Source organism: Microtus oregoni, unplaced genomic scaffold (genome assembly GCF_018167655.1).
Source record: "Microtus oregoni isolate MIOR12 unplaced genomic scaffold, Mior012 000107F_000, whole genome shotgun sequence".
Taxonomy (NCBI): domain Eukaryota; kingdom Metazoa; phylum Chordata; class Mammalia; order Rodentia; family Cricetidae; genus Microtus; species Microtus oregoni.
This window is the reverse complement of record NW_024544722.1, coordinates 3,285,734-3,307,004: the sequence shown is the minus strand read 5'-3', so window position 1 is coordinate 3,307,004 and position 21,271 is coordinate 3,285,734. Positions and strand designations below refer to the sequence as shown.

The following is a 21,271-nucleotide window of genomic DNA, read 5'->3' as shown; positions in this document are numbered from 1 at the left end:
TTTGTGGAACAATTGAATGGCTCTGGTTTCATTAGGAAAGAAAATATCCTTTTTCTTTTTAGATTCACAAGCATTTTTTTTTGTGTGTGTCTGGAACCAACAAATGATAATATAACTTGACCCTGAAATACTTGAAATAGGCAATTAGATCCTCTACATAGCATCATATTACCAGATTTTATTTATACAAATTAAAGAACTTCTTAATTTCACATGAATCTAAAGGCTTATATGAGTTGTTTTTATTAATTTTTGATAATAAGAATACTTTCCTGTGTGGCTCCTATATTTTTTTCTTTTGAGACAGGGTCTCCACGATCTCGCTTTGAAGTGCAGGGTGACTAGAAGATGCTCTATGCCCCAGGCAGGCCTAGAATTCATGATTAGGCTTCTGTCAGTCAAGTGCTGGGATTATATGATGTACACAATGCCTGGTACACTGGCTTCCTTTAAATTATATTTTGCTTATTTACAACTGGTTAAGTGTAGATATTGGATATGTTTTTTAAAACCTTGAGTTACTTACCAGTCTCAGCATAGAATTGGTGTTAGAATCCTGATAGTTTTACTTTTGAGGAAGGAACTCAAAATTTTATCTAAGAGGTAAGAAAAATACATTGGTACCATTGGTGCTATTCTCTGCTTTTGTAAACTTCATTGGCTCAAATTTCACATCTGAGTGAGAACATATATGTTGATGTATATCAACAGATAAATGACCAAAAATGGGATAAAATGGAATTTTATCCAGCCATAATGAAAAACAAATTCATGACATTTGCAAAAAACTAGATGGAATTAGTAATAACTATTATTTTCTATTGAAAATAATTTTTGGGGGTTGGAGAGATGGCTCAGTGGTTAAGAGCATTGCCTGCTCTTCCGAAGGTCCTGAGTTCAATTCCCAGCAACCACATGGTGGCTCACAACCATCTGTAATGAGATCTGGTGCCCTCTTCTGGCCTGCAGGCTTAATAAATAAATATATATTTAAAAAAAACACCATTAAAAAAAATAATAATTTTTTCAGCTGGGTTGGGTGGCGCATGCCTTTAACCCAGCATTTGGGAGGCAAAGGCAGGTGGATCTCTGTGAATCTGAGGGCACCCTGGTCTCCAGAATGAGTTCCAAGACAGCCATGACTGCTGCGCAGAGAAACTGTCTCAAAACCAATTCATAGTAACAGTTATAGTAATAATAATAATTTTATGCAGTATATTCCAATCATATTTCTGATCTCCTCCTGCAACTCCTTCCAGATTATGCTCATCTTCCCTTCCATCTGACTTCACCTTCTTTTTCTGGCTTTTAGAAAATAAACAGACAAATAGGAGACTAAGCACTAGAAACACACAGGCAGTCAGGCAGAAAAACAGACAGACAAACAGACAGACACACACACACCATAAAAATACAAAACCAGAACCACAATATACAAGCAAAAGACCACTAAGAAAAAAATGTCCAAAGTATTACGACACACACAGAAAACTCTCCAAAAATACCATCAAGTTCATTTGTTTTAGCTCTCTACAACTGGCCATGAAGCCTGCCCAGAAATGGGGTCTATCTACCCGGTGAGACTATGCTGGGGAGACCTAATATTTCCTTTGCAAGCTGTTGTCAGCTGGAGATAGCTTCTGGCTTAGGGATGGGGGCTGTGCCCACTTCCCCTCTCAGCACTGGGACCCAAACTGGCTTAGACCTGTGCAGGCCGGCTTGTGCCAGTCTCTCTGAAGTCATATGAGCTTTTCTCATGTTCATTTAGAGGGCTTTGTATTCTTGGTGTCCTCAATCCCCTCTTTCTCTTCCCTTCTGTCTCCTCTTCATTATAGCTCCTTGAGGTCTGAGGGGAGGGATTTGATGGAGACATCTCACTTAGGACTGAGCGTTCCAAGGTCTCACTCTCTGCACATTTGTACAGTTGTGTGTCTCTATGTTAGGAATGGACATTTTTATCTGAACCAATAATCCAGAAAAGAAAGTTGAATACTCATGTTTCTCATATGGATCCTGTTTTTTAATGTGTGTGTGTGTGTAGATACAGGTCATAAACTAGATAAAAGACAATAGGGGGAGGAGGCATTTTAAAGGGCATGTGTGGAGGTAAGAAGAAAAGCAAAAAAAAAAAAAAGGTAATGGTATGCACGTGACATAAAAGCAGAAGAGTAATAGCAGGAGGAGGAAGGGGGCAAGCAGGTTGGGGAAGGGAGTAGAGGAAGCAAAGCAACAAAAATTCCCTCTGAAAAATCCCATAATGTGAGGTTGGGGAAATGACTCAGTTAAGTTTTTACTGCACAGGCATGTGAACCTGAGTCCAGCTCCCCAGTTTCCATGTTAAAATGGGGGCTAAACAGAGCATGGTGCCTTTAATGTTCAGGTTCAGGGGGAGACCCCGTTCTGGCAATGAATGACCTCTTGCCTCTACACACATGTACAGAAGTGTATGCATACACACAAAACACATACATACAACACACCCACAAATCCCATAATGAAATCTTTTACTTTGCATGCTCATAAAAAATGCTAACCTTATATGAAAATTAATTAATGTAAATGTCAAAAATAGCATGTATGCCTCAATGGTGACTGGTGGATCATGGGATAGTTATTTTTTTTGAGACATGGCATCTCTATTTAATCCTTGCTGTCTCAGAACTTGCTATGTAGGCCAGACTGGACTAGGGTAGTTCTATTTTTAATGTTCTGAGGAAGATATATATATATATATATATATATATATATATATATATATATATATATAAATTTCCATAATTGCCATACTAATTTGCATTCACATGCAATAGTGTGGAAGGTTTTACTTACTATACAACTTTCTCAACCCTTGTTATATTTTTGTTCTTTGGAAAAACCTCATTCTTGCATGATTAAAGATAGCATCTCACTGTGGTTTTAATTTAGACTTCCTCAATAATTCATTTTGATGGACTTTTTTTTCATAAGCCTAATGGCCTTTTGTAGATACTCATTTGAGTCATGTCTTAGTCAGGTATTTCAGTTCATTTTTAATTGAGTTAACTTGAATTTACATTTATTTGTATTTTTAGCTTTGTCAGCTTCAATTCTCACAATCGGCTTGGTGAAAATACATGCATCTACCCTCCCCCGACACATACATCTCCAGTACTTACTTTTGTTTCATTTATGGATTTTAATTTTTGTCATTTTCCTTAAAATGTATTTATATTACTTGTCTTTTTATAAGTTTAATGTTTGAAATTTTATACTATTGTAGTGACTTTTTTGGTGTGTGGTTTCCTTTGAATTTTAACACATGCATTGCTTTCTGTAACTAGTACTATAATTAAAATAAAGAACCATTTCTCAATCTCTCAAGATACTCCTTTATAGGTATATGCTATGCCTACCCCTAATGCCTGGCAAACACTATCATCATCGCTATAGTTTTGTTTTTTGATAAGTTCATGTAAATGGCTTCATATCACATGTAGTCTTTCAATGCTGGCTTCTTTCAGTGACTTGGATGTATTTGAGATCCAGGTTGTTGTCTACACCAACATCTGCTCCTTCATATAGCTGAGTAGTGGTATATTATTATACAGGTACTTCATTTAACCACTGTACATTGGTAGACAGTTTCATCATTTTCAAATCTGAGCCATTGTAATTATACGTATTTAGAGCATTTATTTTTTGATTTTTGTATGAATACTAATTTTCATTTCTCAGGGATGAATGCCAGGATTGGGTTTACTGCCTAACCCAGTGATTATATTTTTTATTTATACAGAATTTGGAGTGTTTCTGGATTGATTGTTCATGTTCTTGCTTAAAGGTTCCTGATATTCAGCCTTTCTCTTTAGCTCTTGGTATTGTCAGAAGTTTTGTGTCTGTTCTTTTTCAATGTTACTGCATATTTCAGCCAGTATTGCACACATGCTAGGCAAATGCTGAAGCCCTGAATTACTTCATAGCCCTATTGTCAGACTTTTAAATCAATCCAAAGTAGCTTTGTGTTTTGATACCTTCTGGTCATTTTAATTTGTATTTATGTAATGATCAAAATTATGATACCAACACACATTTTGTGCACATTTTGTCATCCTTTTATCCTCTTTAAGAGTTTGTTTAGTTATTTTCTCATATTTAATTTTGTTTTATTAGTATTATACCTTATGATTTTTATATATTTTATATGGGAAATTTTGCCACATACACAGTTTTCTATTATTTTCTTCCATGTTGTTGCTAAGGAATATTACTTTAACTAGTAAAGACGTATTACATTTATTTCACCTTGCCTGCCTAAGGCACCTGATTGGTCTAATAAAAAGATGAACAGCCAATAGCTAGGCAGTAAAGGGATAGGTGGGGCTGACCATCAGAGAGAACAAGTAGGAGGAGGAATTTAGGCTTAATAAGAAGAGAGAATGAGGGAAAAAAGGAAGACTCCAAGGGCCAGCCATCCAGCCAGCTGCTAGTTAGCCATGCAGCTGCCAGGCAGCCAGACATGGAGAAAACACAAAAGTAGGACATTCAGAATGAAAGAAAGGTTTAAAAAAAGCCCCAAGGGAAAATGTAGATGAAGAGAAACAGGTTACAATAAGTTTTAAGATCTAGTGGGACAGCGTAAGATAAGGCTGAACATTCATAATCAATAATACCTCTCCATGTCATGATTTGGGGGCTGGTGGTCCAAGAAAGCCTGCTATATGTTGTAATTCATCTTTTTATTCTCTTAGCATTATCCTTCACAAAGCAAAATTTCTTTTGAGACTATGCGGAATATGAGGGAAAGAAAAGAGTATATGTTTTAAAAACAGAATTTCACATAGTCTGGGTTGGCAAAAACAAAAACAACCCCCCCAGAAACCCCAAAAGAAACAAAGGAAAACAAAACAAAACATTACTATGTAGCTGATGACCATGAACTTTTGATCCTCTTGTCTCCTGTACCTTCCAAATGTAGATTACCGATTGTGACACCATGCCTGGCTCTATGTAGTCTTGTATTTCTTGAGGTTAGATCCAATTGTTAGTGTCATCAGTGTCTTCTAGGTCCAGATCCAAGTGTGGAAAGGTAATGTGCTTGAAAGCAACCTTGTAAAGACAATCTGTTGGTGAGGCATTTGTAAGACACTGGAGGTATATGAGTGGCCTGCTCCCTCCCCTGAGGATCTCCAACTGCCAGGTTCCACCCACAAGACACTCCAACTGACATAACAGCTGAACCCAGCCTCTCCAAGTGGAGGCAGCCAAACTCAGGACTTGAAACCCCACCAATTCTCCACCCTAGAATGTAAAAAAAAGTTTCTTGTCCCAACCATCTGTTCCCAAATACCAGGCAGCCATTTCTCAAATTGCCACACAGAGGCTTATATTAATTATCAATGCTTGGCCCATAGCTCAGGCTTGTTATTAATATGCTCTTACATTTTTTTAGCTTTTTATGTTTGTATTTCCATCAATGATTACATCAATTATTGCATAAAGCTAAACATTCTTAAATAAAAATTATATAACTGTACATTATATAAGTCCTTCCAGTTCAAACTATTTTTTTTAATTTATTTATTTGTTAAAGATTTCTGTCTCTTCCCCGCCACCGCCTCCCATTTCCCTCCCCCTCCTCCAATTAAGTCCCCCCCCTCCTCAGCCCGAAGAGCAATCAGGGTTCCCTGACCTGTGGGAAGTCCAAGGAACCCCCACCTCCATCCAGGTCTAGTAAGGTGAGCATCCAAACTGCCTAGGCTCCCACAAAGCCAATACGTGCAGTAGGATCAAAAACCCATTGCCATTGTTCTAGAGTTCTCAGTAGTCCTCATTGTCTGCTATGTTCAGCTAGTCCGGTTTTATCCCAGGCTTTTTCAGACCCAGGCCAGCTGGCCTTGGTGAGTTCCCAATAGAACATCCCCATGTTCTCAGTGTGTGGGTGCACCCCTTGCAGTCCTGAGTTCCTTGCTTGTGCTCTCTCTCCTTCTGCTCTTGATTTAGACCTTGAGATTTATGCCCGGTGCTCCAATCTGGGTCTCTGTCTCTGTCTCCTTTCATCGCCTGATGAAGGTTAATATTCAGGAGGATGCCTAAATGTTTTTCTTTGGGTTCTCCTTATTTAGCTTCTCTAGAATCACTAATTATAGGCTCAATGTCCTTTGTTTATGGCTAGAAACCAAATATGAGTGAGTACATCCCATACTCCTCTTTTTGGGTCTGGCTTACCTCACTCAGGATAGTGTTTTCTATTTCCATCCATTTGCATGCAAAATTCTCAAAGTCCTTGTTTTTTACTGCTGAGTAGTACTCTAATATGTATATATTCCACACTTTCTTCATCCATTCTTCCATTGAAGGGCATCTAGGTTGTTTCCAGGTTCTGGCTATTACAAATAATGCTGCTATGAACATCGTAGAGCATATACTTTTGTTGTATGATAAGGCCTCTCTTGGGTATATTCCCAAGAGTGGTATTGCTGGGTCCAGGGGTAAGTTGATCCTTACATTTTAAGTTAACTCATATTTCTTATTAACACTCTACCACATGTTCATACCTTTATTAGCATGGCACGTTTATATCCTGCTCCCTCTGCATCTGGCTGACAGCTCCTGACTCCACCCTTCTTCCCATCATCCTTAACTTGGTCACCCCACCTATACTTCCTGCTTGACTACTGGCCAGCCAGTGTTTTAGTAAACCAATTTGAGTGACAAATCTTTACATTGTGCAAGAGGATTATTCCATAGCACTAGAAATCTCCACCCCGAAAAGCCTTGCCGCCAAAGAAATCCTTTATTAACACTGCTTTCTTCTTGGTTCTCTGCTACTTGTCTGAGCAGAGGCAGCCACCCTCCTGCATTTTTCCATCCCAATAAATCTCTCATGTGAGGTTTGTTGTGTGGTATGACTTTGTGGTTGATCTTGGCTCCCTACTGTTAGGATACCTTTCCCCTTAGAGGTGTAACACAGCACTTTCTAGAGAATTCAGCACATTTTGAAAATCTCAGGTTTAACAAATCAGCCAAAATCTCAGACTTCCTGTGTAGGTTTAGAAATCACACCAATCAAGGCAACATACAGAAAATGAACAATTAACTGTGTTTGCTGTTGATTACAAGTTACAAGTGGAGCCAAGTCTACTTGCTACTTTTGGTGAAGGCTTAGTGGCTTATGGGACAGCAAGTAAAGCTGAAGCAAATTGAGACCTGTCAAGATTCTTCTCTGGTGGTCTCAGGTTTGAAGTTTCTTTCGCTCATGTTTTGAAAACACTTCATTCTCCTTGCAAAGAGAGTACAGTCTCACTGGTCTTCTGGCCTTATGCGTATATACCTAATATTGTTTTTATTTCAGTCGGAGGAAAACAGTATTAAATTCAGTAATAGAAGAGAAATATGGAGAACTGGAATTAGTCTCCCACTGGAAAAAGCTATCTATTGCTGAGAAATGCTTGCTTTGGGTGGTGAAGGAGGAAGGTGCAAAGAGGTGTAAATCCTATGTGATATGCAATAAACTATTCTTCATTTTCTGCCCCAAAGACCTATGTACCTTCTAACACATTAAATGGTATCTAGAAGCCCTCTCTCCCTTTCTTCATCCTCTTCCCTTTGTATTTTGTTGTTTTGAATTGAAGTGTATTTTTTCAAACAATATATGATTACAATTTTCCCTCCTGCAGAGTCCTCCCATGTCATCTCCACACCCCTACTCACCCAAATCCACACCCTTTCTTGCTGTCTATTGTTAGGAAACAAACAGTTATCTAAAAAAATAACGTAAAATAAAATATGATTAAATAAAAAGCAAACAAACCAGAATAAGTTAAAAGAAATAAGCAAATGACAAGAAAGAGTCAAAGGAAAGGCACAAAACCCACTTATAGATGCAGAGACATGGTGATATTTTGTTTCTTATCTAACAAATAAAGCTTTCCTGAAGATCAGGGAAGCAAAACAGCCAATCACTAAGGAGGACTGAAAAGAGAGTAGGTTCCTGTGTCATCCAGCCTTATAGTCCTCTCCAATGGGATTAAAGGCATGTACCACCACTACCTGGCCTCTATGGCTAACTAGTGTGGCTGCTTTGCACCCTGATCTTCAGGCAAGCTTTATTCATTAAAACACAAATTTCACTATATTTCCCCCTTTTTGTCTAACATAAAAATAATGCGGGATGACACAGGAACTCGTTCTCTTTTCATAGAGGTAAGAGCTCTCTAGTGGTTGGCTGCTTTGCTTCTCTGATCTTCAGGCAACCTTTGTTTGTTAGATCATCAACAAAATATCACTATAGAGACATACACATTCACACTCAGAACTCTCATTAAAGATGTCAAGCCAGACTCACAAAAGAACTTAATTGATACTTTTGGAATTTTTTCTTTTTGCCTCTCTCATAATGCTTCCTCTGGGCTTTTTTTCTTTTTTCTTTCTTTTTGTTCCCCTAATCTCTCTCTCTCTCTCTCTCTCTCTCTCTCTCTCTCTCTCTCTCTCTCTCTCTCTCTCTCTCTCTCTCTCTCTCTCTCTCTCTTTCTCTCAGACATTGTTTCCCTGTGTAGCTCAGTCTGGCCTCAACTAGTGATCCTTTTGCCTCAGCTTCTGAAGTTGGTATTACACACTTGTAGTCTCAGAAGCCTGCCTGTCTCTTTATTATTCCTTGCAGAATTTCAGCATTATGGAGTTTAGCCCCCGAGAAGACAGCTGATCTTGTCAACCAGTCCAGTCATTGAGAGCACATCTCTTTCCTTTGTTCCGTTGCAGACTGTTAATTCTTCTTGTCTTCTTTTCACAAAGGACTATGATGCCTTCTTTGAAGCCCGAGAAAATAATGCAGTGTATGCCTTTTTAGGCTTGACAGCACCACCTGGTTCAAAGGTATGATTCCTCTATTTACTTTGTTGTTGACTATCTTGTTGCTACTGAGTTGTTTAACCAGTTAAAGTTCTCCCGGTTAACTATTCATAATAAATCCAGAGCCGTGTTTGTTCTAAGTACGTTTAATCCTCAGTAGGTTAGACTAATGTGCATAGAACACAAAGTGTGTACGCAGGAAGTAGAGTATTAAGTGGAACTTCTCTGTCAAACTGCCTGAGGCAGTAGACATAGAATTATTCATTCTCAAATAAGAGATTGTCAGCAGTAGGCCTCCATCATGCCAACTCTCATGCACAGTTCTACGTGGACATCAAGCATCTTAGTTTATGATAATCTTCTTAATAGCATTTATTAGCTGTGTGAGAATAAATGATTAAATGATAGAGTCAGCTATTCAAGTATAACAGGAACATTTGAGTTACAAAACTGGTCACTAAATTGCCAGCTAAATTTGGTATTTTGTTCCTTGCCAAGATAAATTAATTTTTCAAGTGACAGTGTTCCCTGGAGAGCCCAAATAAAGCAGGAAAGCAAAAGCGAAATTGCCTGTCCAGTGAAATGCCCCAAAGCTATGGACTTTAAGTAGACCTTTTTCTTTTCCATTTGGGCTTTTCATACCAGCTCATTTAATAAAAATATGTTTCCCCCGTGGCACTAATCTGTGTTCCACTCTTAACAATAGATTTTATGTTGAGTAATTTATTTAAACTCTAGTTCCTTCTTCACTCTTGAGAACCCATAATGCCATCTACGTTTTCACCAAACAGTATTTATAAATACGTTTGTCCCACTATGACGTTCTATTTCCTTGCCAAACATTCCTTTCCCTTGGATAAACATTGTATTTTAGGCTTTTTAAAACCTGACTCAAGTAAAAAGTAAAGTGGCCTTTTTTGTTTAAATAATTGGTGAGATCAAGTTAAGCCATTAATGCAGATCAGAGGGAGGGCAGAAGAAAGGACAGACCATTTCCTGTGGCTGATGACTGTGCCCCTGCAATTAAAATTAGAATTCATTTGCTCACCAAATATTTATCAATTGTCAAGCACTGAAATTAATGGCGGAAAAACAAAGTATGACATAATCCTTACATTCTTTTTAAAACCTAATGAGTGTAGATGTGGAAAAGATTATATAATAAATGTATGTATTAAAGTAATTATAATTGAAGACATACTATCGTAAATTCTATGAAACTATAGTGTAATTATAAATAAAGTGCTATAGGGATTTAGGAAAATAATCATGATTTTTTTATTGAGGATATTAGAGAAGTTTTTAACAGAAGGGTCTTATTTAAACTGCTGGAAATGTCAAACTATTGAGGTGATAGTCATTTTTTACAGGGCCAGCAATGAAAAGCATGGGCATACCGTTGCGCATGCTGAGTTTCCTTTGAGGGAAGAGAATGTAGTACAGTATGACTTCGGCATAGGGACTGTGAAACAGAGGACTGTGTTAGGAGCTTTAAGATCCGCTAGGTAGGTTAAGACCAAGTGATGATTGCTCTATCTGGTAGCTTCACCTTTACCCACTAGGCACCCAAAAGTTACTATGGAAAATCTGGGGAAGCAGTGGTGAGATTTTTGTTTCGTTGTTTGTTTGTCACTGTTTCACTTTGCCCCTAGCTGGTCTGGAACTCACTATGTAGATCAGGCTGGTCTCAAACTCACGTTGATCTTCTGTGCTCACCACACCCAGATACTGGTATGATTGTTTCAGTATTTTAAGACATGGTTTAGTTTAATTTAATCTTCATAATTTTTTATTCTTACTTTGAGACAGGATCTTATCTCATTCTGCCTTGATCCTAGCACCTGGCTTTCCCAATGATGGGATTACTTGTCCACTTTGGTACAAAAATTTGTCTTAAAAAAGTAAATTTAATAGGAGTGTGCTCTGCACAATGAACATTAGAGGGATGATACTTTCTAGCCATATTTCTACTTCAGGATGTCTTAAGGGCCCATGAAAACAATTGAGAGGACCTCAAGGTGAAATAGCTTTAACAAAGAGAACAATCGATTTAGAAGGCAAATTAGCAGAAATACGTTATATAAACCTCTAATGTCTTTTTTCTGTCCTGATTTAAATCCGAAAGTAGAATACAGTAGCACTGGATGTTATGAAGGGTTGGGCAAAAGGAATTAATATATTGGGTTAACAAAAAGTCATCTGGAGTGAATTAATTAAAGAAAGATTTTTGAATGTTGACACGTCTTTGCCAAGACCAAAAGTGATCAATTTGATGTCTGAAGAACATTTTTCTATTCTGGTCACTTTTATTTAGTGACAGTCACTATGGCATTAGACTTTGGCTGAACAGAAAGTCCACCAGATAAGAAATTCACACATAATGGCTGGAGAGATGCCTGAACAGTTAAGAATACTGACTGCTCTTCCAGAGGACCTGAGTTTGGTTCCCAGCACCCACTGTCAGGTGGCTCTCAAGCAGATGGTACTCTAGTACCACACCTTTGGCCTCTGAGAGCAGTGGCACTTGGGTACACATACATGCACACACATGCGCGCACGCACATACACACCCACACCCACACACACCCTAAACTTAGAATTAAAAGAAATAAAAATAGATATTGCCAAAAAATAGATTCAAGTAGTTAATCCATACTGGAAAAGTATACTGATAGTAAATGAAATATGGTAAAATGAGATGCAATTTTCATAAGTGAAATTAGTAAAAGTAAGACAAAATGCTAAGGCTCTGTGCTGGGAAAGTATTTTGAAACAGACAGAGCTTTAGGCAGAGGAAGCTCTTACTTTCCTTTGAAAATGAGAAGAGCAAATATTTGTTAAGAAACTCAAGAATATTACTCTGCACCTTCACCCAGAAATTTCACACTGAGTATTACATAGCCTGATGAAGTAATCCTAGATATAGAAACATTATGGGTAAAAGCATAAATCCAAATATAACTCAAGATCTCAAATCTTTGGAGAAAATTAAATGTTTCAAAAGAGTGTTAACTAAATTAATTCATCAACAAACTTTCTGGATAAAGTATGAGAGTCAAATATAATTTAAAGATTCATTTATGCATATGTCTGTTATCAATAATGTTGGAAAAAATGTCCAACAAAAGATCCAACAAAAATATTAGTCCATTTAGTGAGCTCATGTTGACATTTAAAAAATTTCATCATGACTTCATCTTTTACAGTTTCACTTTCTATAGGTCTGTCCACTCTGGTCTGGAAATACTAATGGAAAATTCTAGAACAAACAGTGTATATGTATGTTTTTGTCAGTCTTAATAGTGTGATGAAATCCCTCACTTTCCTACTCTATTCCATACAGGATCTGAATTGCCCTTTTGCCAAGCTCATCCAGTCTCTATTCATCTCCTGCTCAATGGCAGTGGAGAAAGAAGCAAACACATTCACATAGCCTTTATTAGAGTTTATTGTTATAATGTATCATTATTAGATATTTTTAGTAGTTTCTAACTATGCTTATTTTATGAGCTAAACTTTTTTATAAGAAAAAAATTCACATCTACTAGGATGTCTATGGTTTCAGGTGTCCACTGCAAGTTGGAATATCTCCTGTATTGAAAAAAGGGAACTATTGTAGCTTGTGGCAAAAATATATGAAACTGTGCTATAGATTTATTTTTTACTGGATAATTCTCTAATTCTTTTCAGAATAGGATAAAAAGAGCCTAGAAGGAATACTAGCCAATAGCAATGACTTTCTCTCATTCCTTATTTTCCAAATAACTAATAGTTCATACCCTTTAAAATTAAAAACTACCCAAGTAGTGGTGCCACACACCTTTAATCCCAGCACTTAGGAAACAGAGGCAGGCAGATTTCTGTGAGTTTGAGTCTACAAGAGCTAGTTCCAGGACAACTAGGGGTGTTAAAGAGAAACCCTGTCTCAAAAACAAAGAAACAAAAATTATTGAAAACTAATTCAATAGAGAGCTTGCTACCTAAAAGAACTGTACTGAAAATTGTTGTAGGAAGGCTACTTGGTTGTTTCGGCTACCGGGCAGCTCAGACACAAAACAACCACAAAGAAACTATATTAATTAAATAACTGCTTCGCCCATTAGCTCTAGACTCTTACTGGCTAACTCTTACATCTTAATTTAACCCATTTCCATTAACCTGTGTATCGTCACGTAGTTGTGCGTTACTGGCAAGTTTCAGCATCTGTCTCTGGCGGCCACTCTATGGCTTCTCCTAAACGCTACCTTCCTTCTCCCAGCATTCAGTTTTGTTTTTCCCACCTAAGATATAGCTTCTATAGACCAAGCCAGTTTCTTTATTCATTAACCAATAAAAGAAACACGTAGACAGAAGGACCTCTCACACCAGAAAATGTTTCCATTAAGCATGTTCTTGTAGAAGACAATTCTGCATACCTGGTGGAGTTAAGAAGGAAAGAATATTGTTAGTTTCTTTTTTTAATCAATTCAGAAGTAGTTCTTAGCACAGGCAGTTCTTACTTTGTAGTGAAAGTGATGATTTTAAGATAGGAAATAATAAACTAGTTTGTACTGTGATGGAAAAATAGATCCAGTGATGCTTGTCTTTAAGGAGAAAATGGTTTGCCTAGAAAAGGCTCTTGCAGTAGCCTTTTAACATAGTTGAGAGTTATGGTTAGAGAAATGTTTCCATTAATTTTGTGTGAATCATTATGTGGTGGAAAGTGGCCATGGAATCTGCCTAAGCTGTGGTATGTGAAACAATCCTATTTTCATAGAAAATAGTCTACCCAAGAGATTACTAACCAAGATTAATAGCATCTAACTGTGTACTTGGTTCTAGTCAAAAAAGAGGAGAGGAGGAAAAGAAAGAATTGGTGCCCATAATGGATCATGCACTGAGCCACACACTTTGTATATATCTTTAGATCATCTTTATGAGTTAAGTATCTGTAAATAATTTTACAGAAGAAACTAATACTTAAATAATTTTGCTCAAGAATGCATAATTGAGTGCAACAGATGGAATTTGAATCCTGAATTAAGTCAAAACCTGTGCAGGTACAGGGTGAAGTTCATATTTTATCCTTCTTAAAGTTAAATTTTTTTTACTGTGTGTGTGTGTGTGTGCACAGGCACCCATGTGTTATGGAGACCAGAGGACAACTATTGCTACACAAATGAATATATTTTATGGATCTTGTTTTCTTTCTTTCACTTTTCAGTGTGTGTGCACAACGATGTGTGTGCAAAGGGTGTGTGTGTGGGGGGGGGACCACTAGTGCTACAGTGCGTATGTGTAGGGAAGAGGAGTGAGTTCCAGGATTTGAACTCAGATCATCAGGCTTGAATCATGGACAGTTCTACCTGCCGAGCTTTCTCACTGTCCTACATTATATTTTATTCCTAAAATTAAATACAAACTTGCTCTAGAGACCAGACTGGCCTTGAACTCAGAGAGCTCTGCCTTCCTCTGCCTCTCCCGCATGCTAGGATTGAAGGCGCGTGCTATCAAGCCTGGTAAAAAGACACAGTCTAATGGACAGTGACCTAGAATGTAGAATACCCTTTTGGCTTACATGCCCATCTCAGTGATTTCTTTAATTATGAAATCCAGAGTATGACTAAGGGAAGCTAGGCTCTTTCCCAGTACTGCTCACTTGCAAGTGATGTGCAGTTATGTGAAGAAACACATGACCAGGACATACACATTACTACATAACTGCTTCCCCAACTGCATCTGCTAGTTGCTATTCACAGTTTTGTTTATTTTTTAAGTATTTTGGTAACTTCATACATGTATATAATGTATTTTGATCATATTTAGCCTATACCTTGTCTCCCTCTCCCTGAACTGCTTCTTTCCATACAGTTCCACTATTCTGTGCCTTTGTGCATGACCCGTTGAATTTCAAAAACGCCTGCTGGTGCGAGCATAGATGGGGAGGCTCTTACCAGAGCATATGCACCATTTAAGGAAATTACCTTCCCCCACCCCCAGCAACTGTTAACTGCCACCTTTAATAGCCAATATCTTCTCAAGGATGAGTGGGGCCTGACAAGTCTCTCCCTAAATTCCACGAGGGAATGTTGTCAGGGTCCCGTCTCCACTAGGTAACCACCCTGTGAGTTCATGAGCTGAGTGCAAAGGTCATGTTGTGCCTACCAGATGTACTATAACATTCCCGTCCTCTTGCCCCTTTTTTCCCACTCTCTTTTCCGAATTGTCCTTTCATTCTTGGAGAGGGTGGTACAGAAGTCTCCTTTATGACTGAGCATTCAACAGTTACTTTCCCTAGTACATTTGCCAGTTATTACTTGCTGCTCACTGCTAAAAGAAACTTCTCTGACCAAGTTTGCAAGCGACTCTAATCTTTGCTCATAAACGCAAACATTTAGAAGGCAGTATGATGAGCACAATATAACCATTTAGCAGAACAATAGAAAGCTCCTTTCTTCTAATACCTGTGACCTCCCAGCCCATGGGCTCTTTACCAGGATCACAGAACCAGACGTAAATTTTCTCTTGGGGAGAAGGCTTCAAATCCAAGCCTCGTAAAAGTCCTACCATCATTTTACCAGCATCTTGCCTCCTGTTTGGCTGTGTGGTATGCAGAGTGCACATCTGAGTAAGAAGAAGTTGATACCTACTCTCTGCCAGCAGCCTGTACAGCACTTTCTGGCACAATGGAAGCTTCTGCTAATTATTTTAAAGCCTTTTTTCCTCTGGAAATAATTACTGTTCTATTGAATAATCTTAGGAATTTGAGCTAACTTATTTTAACAAAGATGCATAGACGTATCTGTCTTGTGATATTTAAACGTATGTTTTGTTTGTTTTTGATTCCAGGAAGCAGAAGCCCAGGCAAAGCAGCAAGCTTGAATATTACGCGTTCTTCCTTCAACATCTTGGAAAATAATGAATCTCCATTGCTTTTATAAAAATCTTCGCTTCAAAGAAATAGGCTTAAATGTTGCAATAATAGATTAGTTGATGTTCTCGCATGCAAACAAGCATAATTAAAATGTGAACATGATGGTGAGAAAAATGAGAGACGAAGTTAAAACTTTAAGTAGATATCATAGAATAGTATTCTTATCTGCCAAGATACTTTATGTTCTGCAAGGATTTTACAAAAAAAACCATATGCTTCTTTTTTGATATTACTGTTGCTTAAGGATATCTTCATTTCAACTTCAAGGAATTAAAAGAGGAGCGAGAGAGAGAGAGCAAAACTCTTATTCCAAAATTGCCTCATTAACTTTAGTGAACATGAATATTTTGGTGTGATGTTACTGTTGCTGAAATGTATTTGCAGGTTATGTTTACGATGTGATGGTTATTGTGACATTCTTATTCTCCCATAGGAGCAACTTGTGTGCCCTGAACCTCAAGTTTTCCCGGCTTCTTGATGTAACATTTCATTGCACATTCAGTGATCAAGATATTTGACTTCCCACAAGAAAAGTATCAAATGCATTCCACTGTTGCTTGTTTACATATATAGTTACAATGTAATCGTGCTTCTAAGTGGCTTGCCTCAGTAAAAAATATGGATGTGTAAGTCACAGAATGATGATGGCAATTAATTTTAATTTGGCCCTTCTTGCAAAAAGCTCAGGCTTTTAATTAACCATTACACAATATCTTGCCCCTAATTGTTAAATATTATTTTTCTTTGGTGTTTGCTAAAAAAAATCTTAGTGGCTCCCTTCTCCTGCTTTAATATAGCTGGTGATCATGAATGCCACTGTGTCTTGATAGCTGAACGCTTTGCTTCAGTTTGGGCAGATTGTGTCAACACCTCCGTCCAAGTAGAATGAATCACAAAGCTTTGATTTTGTCAGAAAGCACAAGTATCAAAGAAAAGGAACAACTTTTGAAATATTTTGAAGATAAGCATGACCCACGTTACTCAACCAGAAGGTACTGATTTTGTACCTTTGTCTTTTATTACTTTATTTTTTAAAACAATCACCTTTTACTTAAAATTGCTGTATCATATCTTCTGTTTGCAAGACGGTACTCTCCAAAACTCCAACATATAATGAAGCCATAGCTGTGTTTACTGAAATTCAAACTTGATTTGATGCTTTTAAAATAAGTGGTTTTAGACATTGTTACTGGATTCTAAATAATATACAGTAATTTTGATGAGTAATTGTCTTTTATAGTTGGTGAGAAAGGAGAAAAACAAAACATCAGGCAAACAAAAAAACGACTTGAAGGCAGTTTCTCAATTTTTTTTTAGTGACCTAAATTTTGGACTATGTATTGGAGTCAAAAGTATTCCATTTTTATTTATTTATGTTTCTTCATTTTGCAAAAAAAAATATTTCTCAGAGAACTCTGGAAAACAGAGTGCTTTTTAATGGATTGTGGAGTGAGCAAAATAATTTTAGTTATTATTTTTTCCTTAACATTGCTAAATGCAGCAGGTAATACTTGGCAATATTCTAGGTGGACAATTGAACTTTTGTATTAAATAATACTGTTTTGGACAGACCTTAAAGAAACAGATGCTTTGGGTGATATTTATATCCGTGGTTAGTACCCTGAAATCAACTTAAATCTGTCGATTTAATGGAAAAGTTTGAATTGAGTTTTCTCCAGTTGAAGCATTTTATTTCTGTTAACTGAGAAACTTGCCAGATAGATGAGAGATGAAAGAAAAGCAAATGAAATTCTGAGGATTAAGATGAGTTTTGAATGGAACTCCACAGTATGTGCCTGGGAAATAACATCCTTGATGCTTTTTACATTATGTTTGGAATATTTGCATTTATAAATCAGACCATGTAATTTGGTAATTTCATATTTTGGAGCTCATTTGCCTTTTAGAATTTTTGATCCTCAGAAAGTTCCATTTTCACAAAACACTATAAATTGTTAATTGTATTGTTAAATGTAAACACCTCTTTGGGAATTCGAGCCTAGGTGAATAGAGAATTTTGAAGCAAAGATTGCTTTGATTGGGAAAGACTAAGTAAATACAGGGAGTTTGAGTGAAATCAGATCTCATTCATTATGTAAAAAGGTAGAATTCAAATGTATTTTGTTAACCACTTATTGGTCTTTAAAATATACAAAGTTCGTCATTAATTCTTTTCTATGTAACACAGACACTTCTTTTCTTGTGATGAATTCCAATAAAATCAATTAAGTGATTTATGTTTGATTCATTTGAATCTTCTGGTCTTCTGCTTCCTTCCACAATTCCTGTTTCTGAATACTACTAGTCAATCCCATTGTAAATGAGTTTTGAATTTCTACATAAAAAGTAATCATTCTTGGGATTCGGGAGGTGACTCAGTGTTTTAGAGTACTTAGGGCTCTCCCAGAAGAATCATGTTCTGTTTCCAACACACATGGCAGCTTATAACTGTCAGTAACTACGGTTCCAGGGGATCTGATGAACTCTCTTGGTCTCTGCTGGTACCAGACATGCACATAGTATACCAACAAACATTTATACACACAAAATAAGGCTATTTTTGAAAGAGTAACCCTCCTCTTAATGTAATTATTATTTTGCTATGAGTGTTTTTTTAACAGATTCATTGAGGTATTTTATACACCTTCAAATTTATCCATTTAAACATGTGAAATTCCATGGGATTTGCACAGTCATCAACACTTCAGGATCTAACATTAACATTCTTACCTATTAGTTCTTATTCCCTCAGTTATATCCGACCAGTGATTTAATTTTGACCTTTATGAACTTAACAGTTCTGCACGTGTCACATGAATAGAATTATAAAGCATTTTACTCTTGGTTACCATGCTTTTGAATTTCATCTGTGCCACATCTTGTAGTAGGTCGCTGGTGAATACAGCATCCATTTTCATATTGTCAAATAATATTTATTGTATATAAAGAATACCATTTTTGCTTCATTAGTCATTTGGTATAACTTTTACATGTATGCACCTTTGTTTATTATGCATAGTGCTACTATGAATGCCAATGTACTGTTTTGTTTGAACATCTGTTTTCAATTCTCTTGCATATCTGTGCAGATGTGGTTCATTGGTACTTCTGTTTAACAATTCGAGTAACTACCAAATATTTTAAAATTGTCTTCACTATTTTACTTCCCCACTACCAGGGTATGCATTTTGTAAATTCTCTAGTGCTGGGGAAATTTTGTTATTTTTATCTTTTTTTAAAATTTATAAGCATTGTAGGTGCTATTACATGGCACCTCATTAGAGCTGTGGCTCACATTTCTTTGGTGTCTAAATATGTGGAGCATATTTTTATGCTGTTATGACCATTTGTGAATCTATTTTTGGAAAAAACTCTTTTCCAGTTCTCTGTTTAGTTTTGATGTCTTTGTTTTTGGATTATAATTTCTTTTATAATAGGATCACTTGTCTATTATTGTAGACATGATCTAAAATGTTATTTTCCATTCCATGAGTTTTCAATTTTTGTTTTCTAGAAGGTGGGTATTTGAAGTTCAAGTTTTTCATTTTGACAAAGTCAGCTTACACGTGTTGATCTGTTATTTCTTTTACTTTTGCTATCATAACTAAAGGGGGAGGCAATCTTAAACCAAAGTTATGTTGACATTACTCCTATTCTTTAATTGAATAATTTCATGTTGTGCTTTGTATGCGTGTGATATGCTTTGAATTACTTTTTGTGTATTATTTAGGTTAAGGATTCAATGTCATTTAATTTTGCGTGTGAACTTTCAGTTTGTCCAAGTACCATTTGCTAAAAGAACCACAAACGTTTTATCCCTATAGAATTTTCCTGACTTTTGTTAAAACTGAGATAAAATAAGTGTATGTTTTTAAAAGTTATTTCTACAAATTATATAATTATGTAGCATTGTGATTTATTATGGTGTTCAGGAAATAGAACGCTTTATAGTGTGGAATTATTAGGCTAATTAATATAACTATTCCCTTAAATATTCTTTCTTCTGGCATAAATGTAACTTTACTCTTTTCCAGTATCTTTCTTCCCATGCCCTCCAGCACCACCTCTTAGCCTCTGGTAATAGCCATTCTCCCGCATGTCTATGCATTTGATTGTTTTAGATCACACACATAATAGAAAACATGCCATACCTATTTCCCTTAGTTCATCCGTGCTAATGAAAATGACAGAATTTCCTCCTATTTAAAGACTGAGTAGTGTTTCATTGCGTGTACACAACACGTTTTCTTAATCTGTTTATTCTCAGATGGATGCATAGATCAGTCCCATTACTTGGCTACTGTGAGTAATGCTACATGTTATAGTATGTTTCTGAACAATTAATCTTTCTTCACTGTCTGTGTACTGCTTGTGTACATATGACACTTCCACACTGTTTTGATTTTTGGTGTTTCTTTCTCAGTTTAACTTTTTCAGTTATTTTTTTAAAAGATTTTTTTTGTGAAGTAATTGGAAAAATATTTCAAATTGCAACCTGGTTTTTATTTTATTATTAATTACATTTTTAATTTAATATCACAACCACAATTTCCCCTTCTTCCTTTCCTTTCAATTCCTCCCCCACCTCCCCTCTGCCTCCTTCCTCTACATACTATGTACCTCCCTTTGTATTAAGGCTGAGCAAGGCAACCCAGTATGAGGAGTGGGTTGCCAAAAGCCAGCCAAAGTATTAGGGACAATTTCTGCTTCCACTGTTAGGAGTCCCACAAGGCAGAACAAACTGCCCAGCTTTCACATATATGTAGGGGGCCTAGGTTGGTCCCATGAAGGCTCCCTGCTGTTGGTTCAGTTTCAGTGAGCTCCTATGATCCCAGATTATTTGATTCTGTGGGTTTTCGTGTGATGTCTTTGACACCTCTGGCTCCTACAATCCTTCCACCCTCTTCAGCAGGATTCTCCACGCTTGGCCTAATGTTTGGCTGTGAGTTTCTGCATCTGTTTCCATCAGTTACTGGATGAAGCCTCTCTGATGGGATAGGTTCCAATCGATGAGTACAGCAGAATATTGTTAGGCATCATTACATTTACATTTTTCTCCAATCCTGTTTGGTTCTATCCTAGGTCTCTGGGTCCTGGCACTGGTCTCAGGCTGGGCCAATCATTTGTTGGCCACCCCCACTCTGAGCCACTCTCACCCCAGCACATTCCATAGGTAGGAAAGACTGTAGGTTGATGATTATGCAGCTGGGTTGGTGTCCTAATTCCTCCACTGGATGTCTTGCCTGGTCACAGGAGATGGCTATGTATCTGCTATTGCTAGAAGGCTTAGCTGGGGTCGTTTTTGTAGATTCCTGGGAGTTTCCCATGCCTCAGGTTTTTTTTTTTTTTTGTTTGTTTGTTTCCATACCACTAGCTCTGAAGCAATCAGTAGGTCATGGTTTCAAAACCTGATCCATTAAAAACTTTTCAAAAAATATGATGGGTAAGGTTAGTGTTGAAGACATATAGTGGAGTTTGTTTTGCTTCAAAACACCATGCAAGTGTCTCCTGAGATACTGTATTTGAGTAACA

At 37.0% G+C, this 21,271-nt stretch overlaps 1 protein-coding gene across 1 annotated transcript in view; it reads left to right on the top strand.

Moving 5' to 3' along the window:
- The window catches only part of LOC121443446 (SH3 domain-binding glutamic acid-rich-like protein), an 83,419-nt gene extending 65,455 nt beyond the window's left edge, over positions 1-17,964 (top strand). Inside the window, exons 3-4 of the mRNA XM_041645201.1 lie at positions 8,770-8,850; positions 15,655-17,964. Coding sequence (XP_041501135.1) covers positions 8,770-8,850; positions 15,655-15,687 — 114 coding nt within the window. The 3' untranslated portion in view covers positions 15,688-17,964. The remainder of the gene's footprint in view (positions 1-8,769; positions 8,851-15,654) is intronic.
- Positions 17,965-21,271: the final 3,307 nt, after the last annotated feature.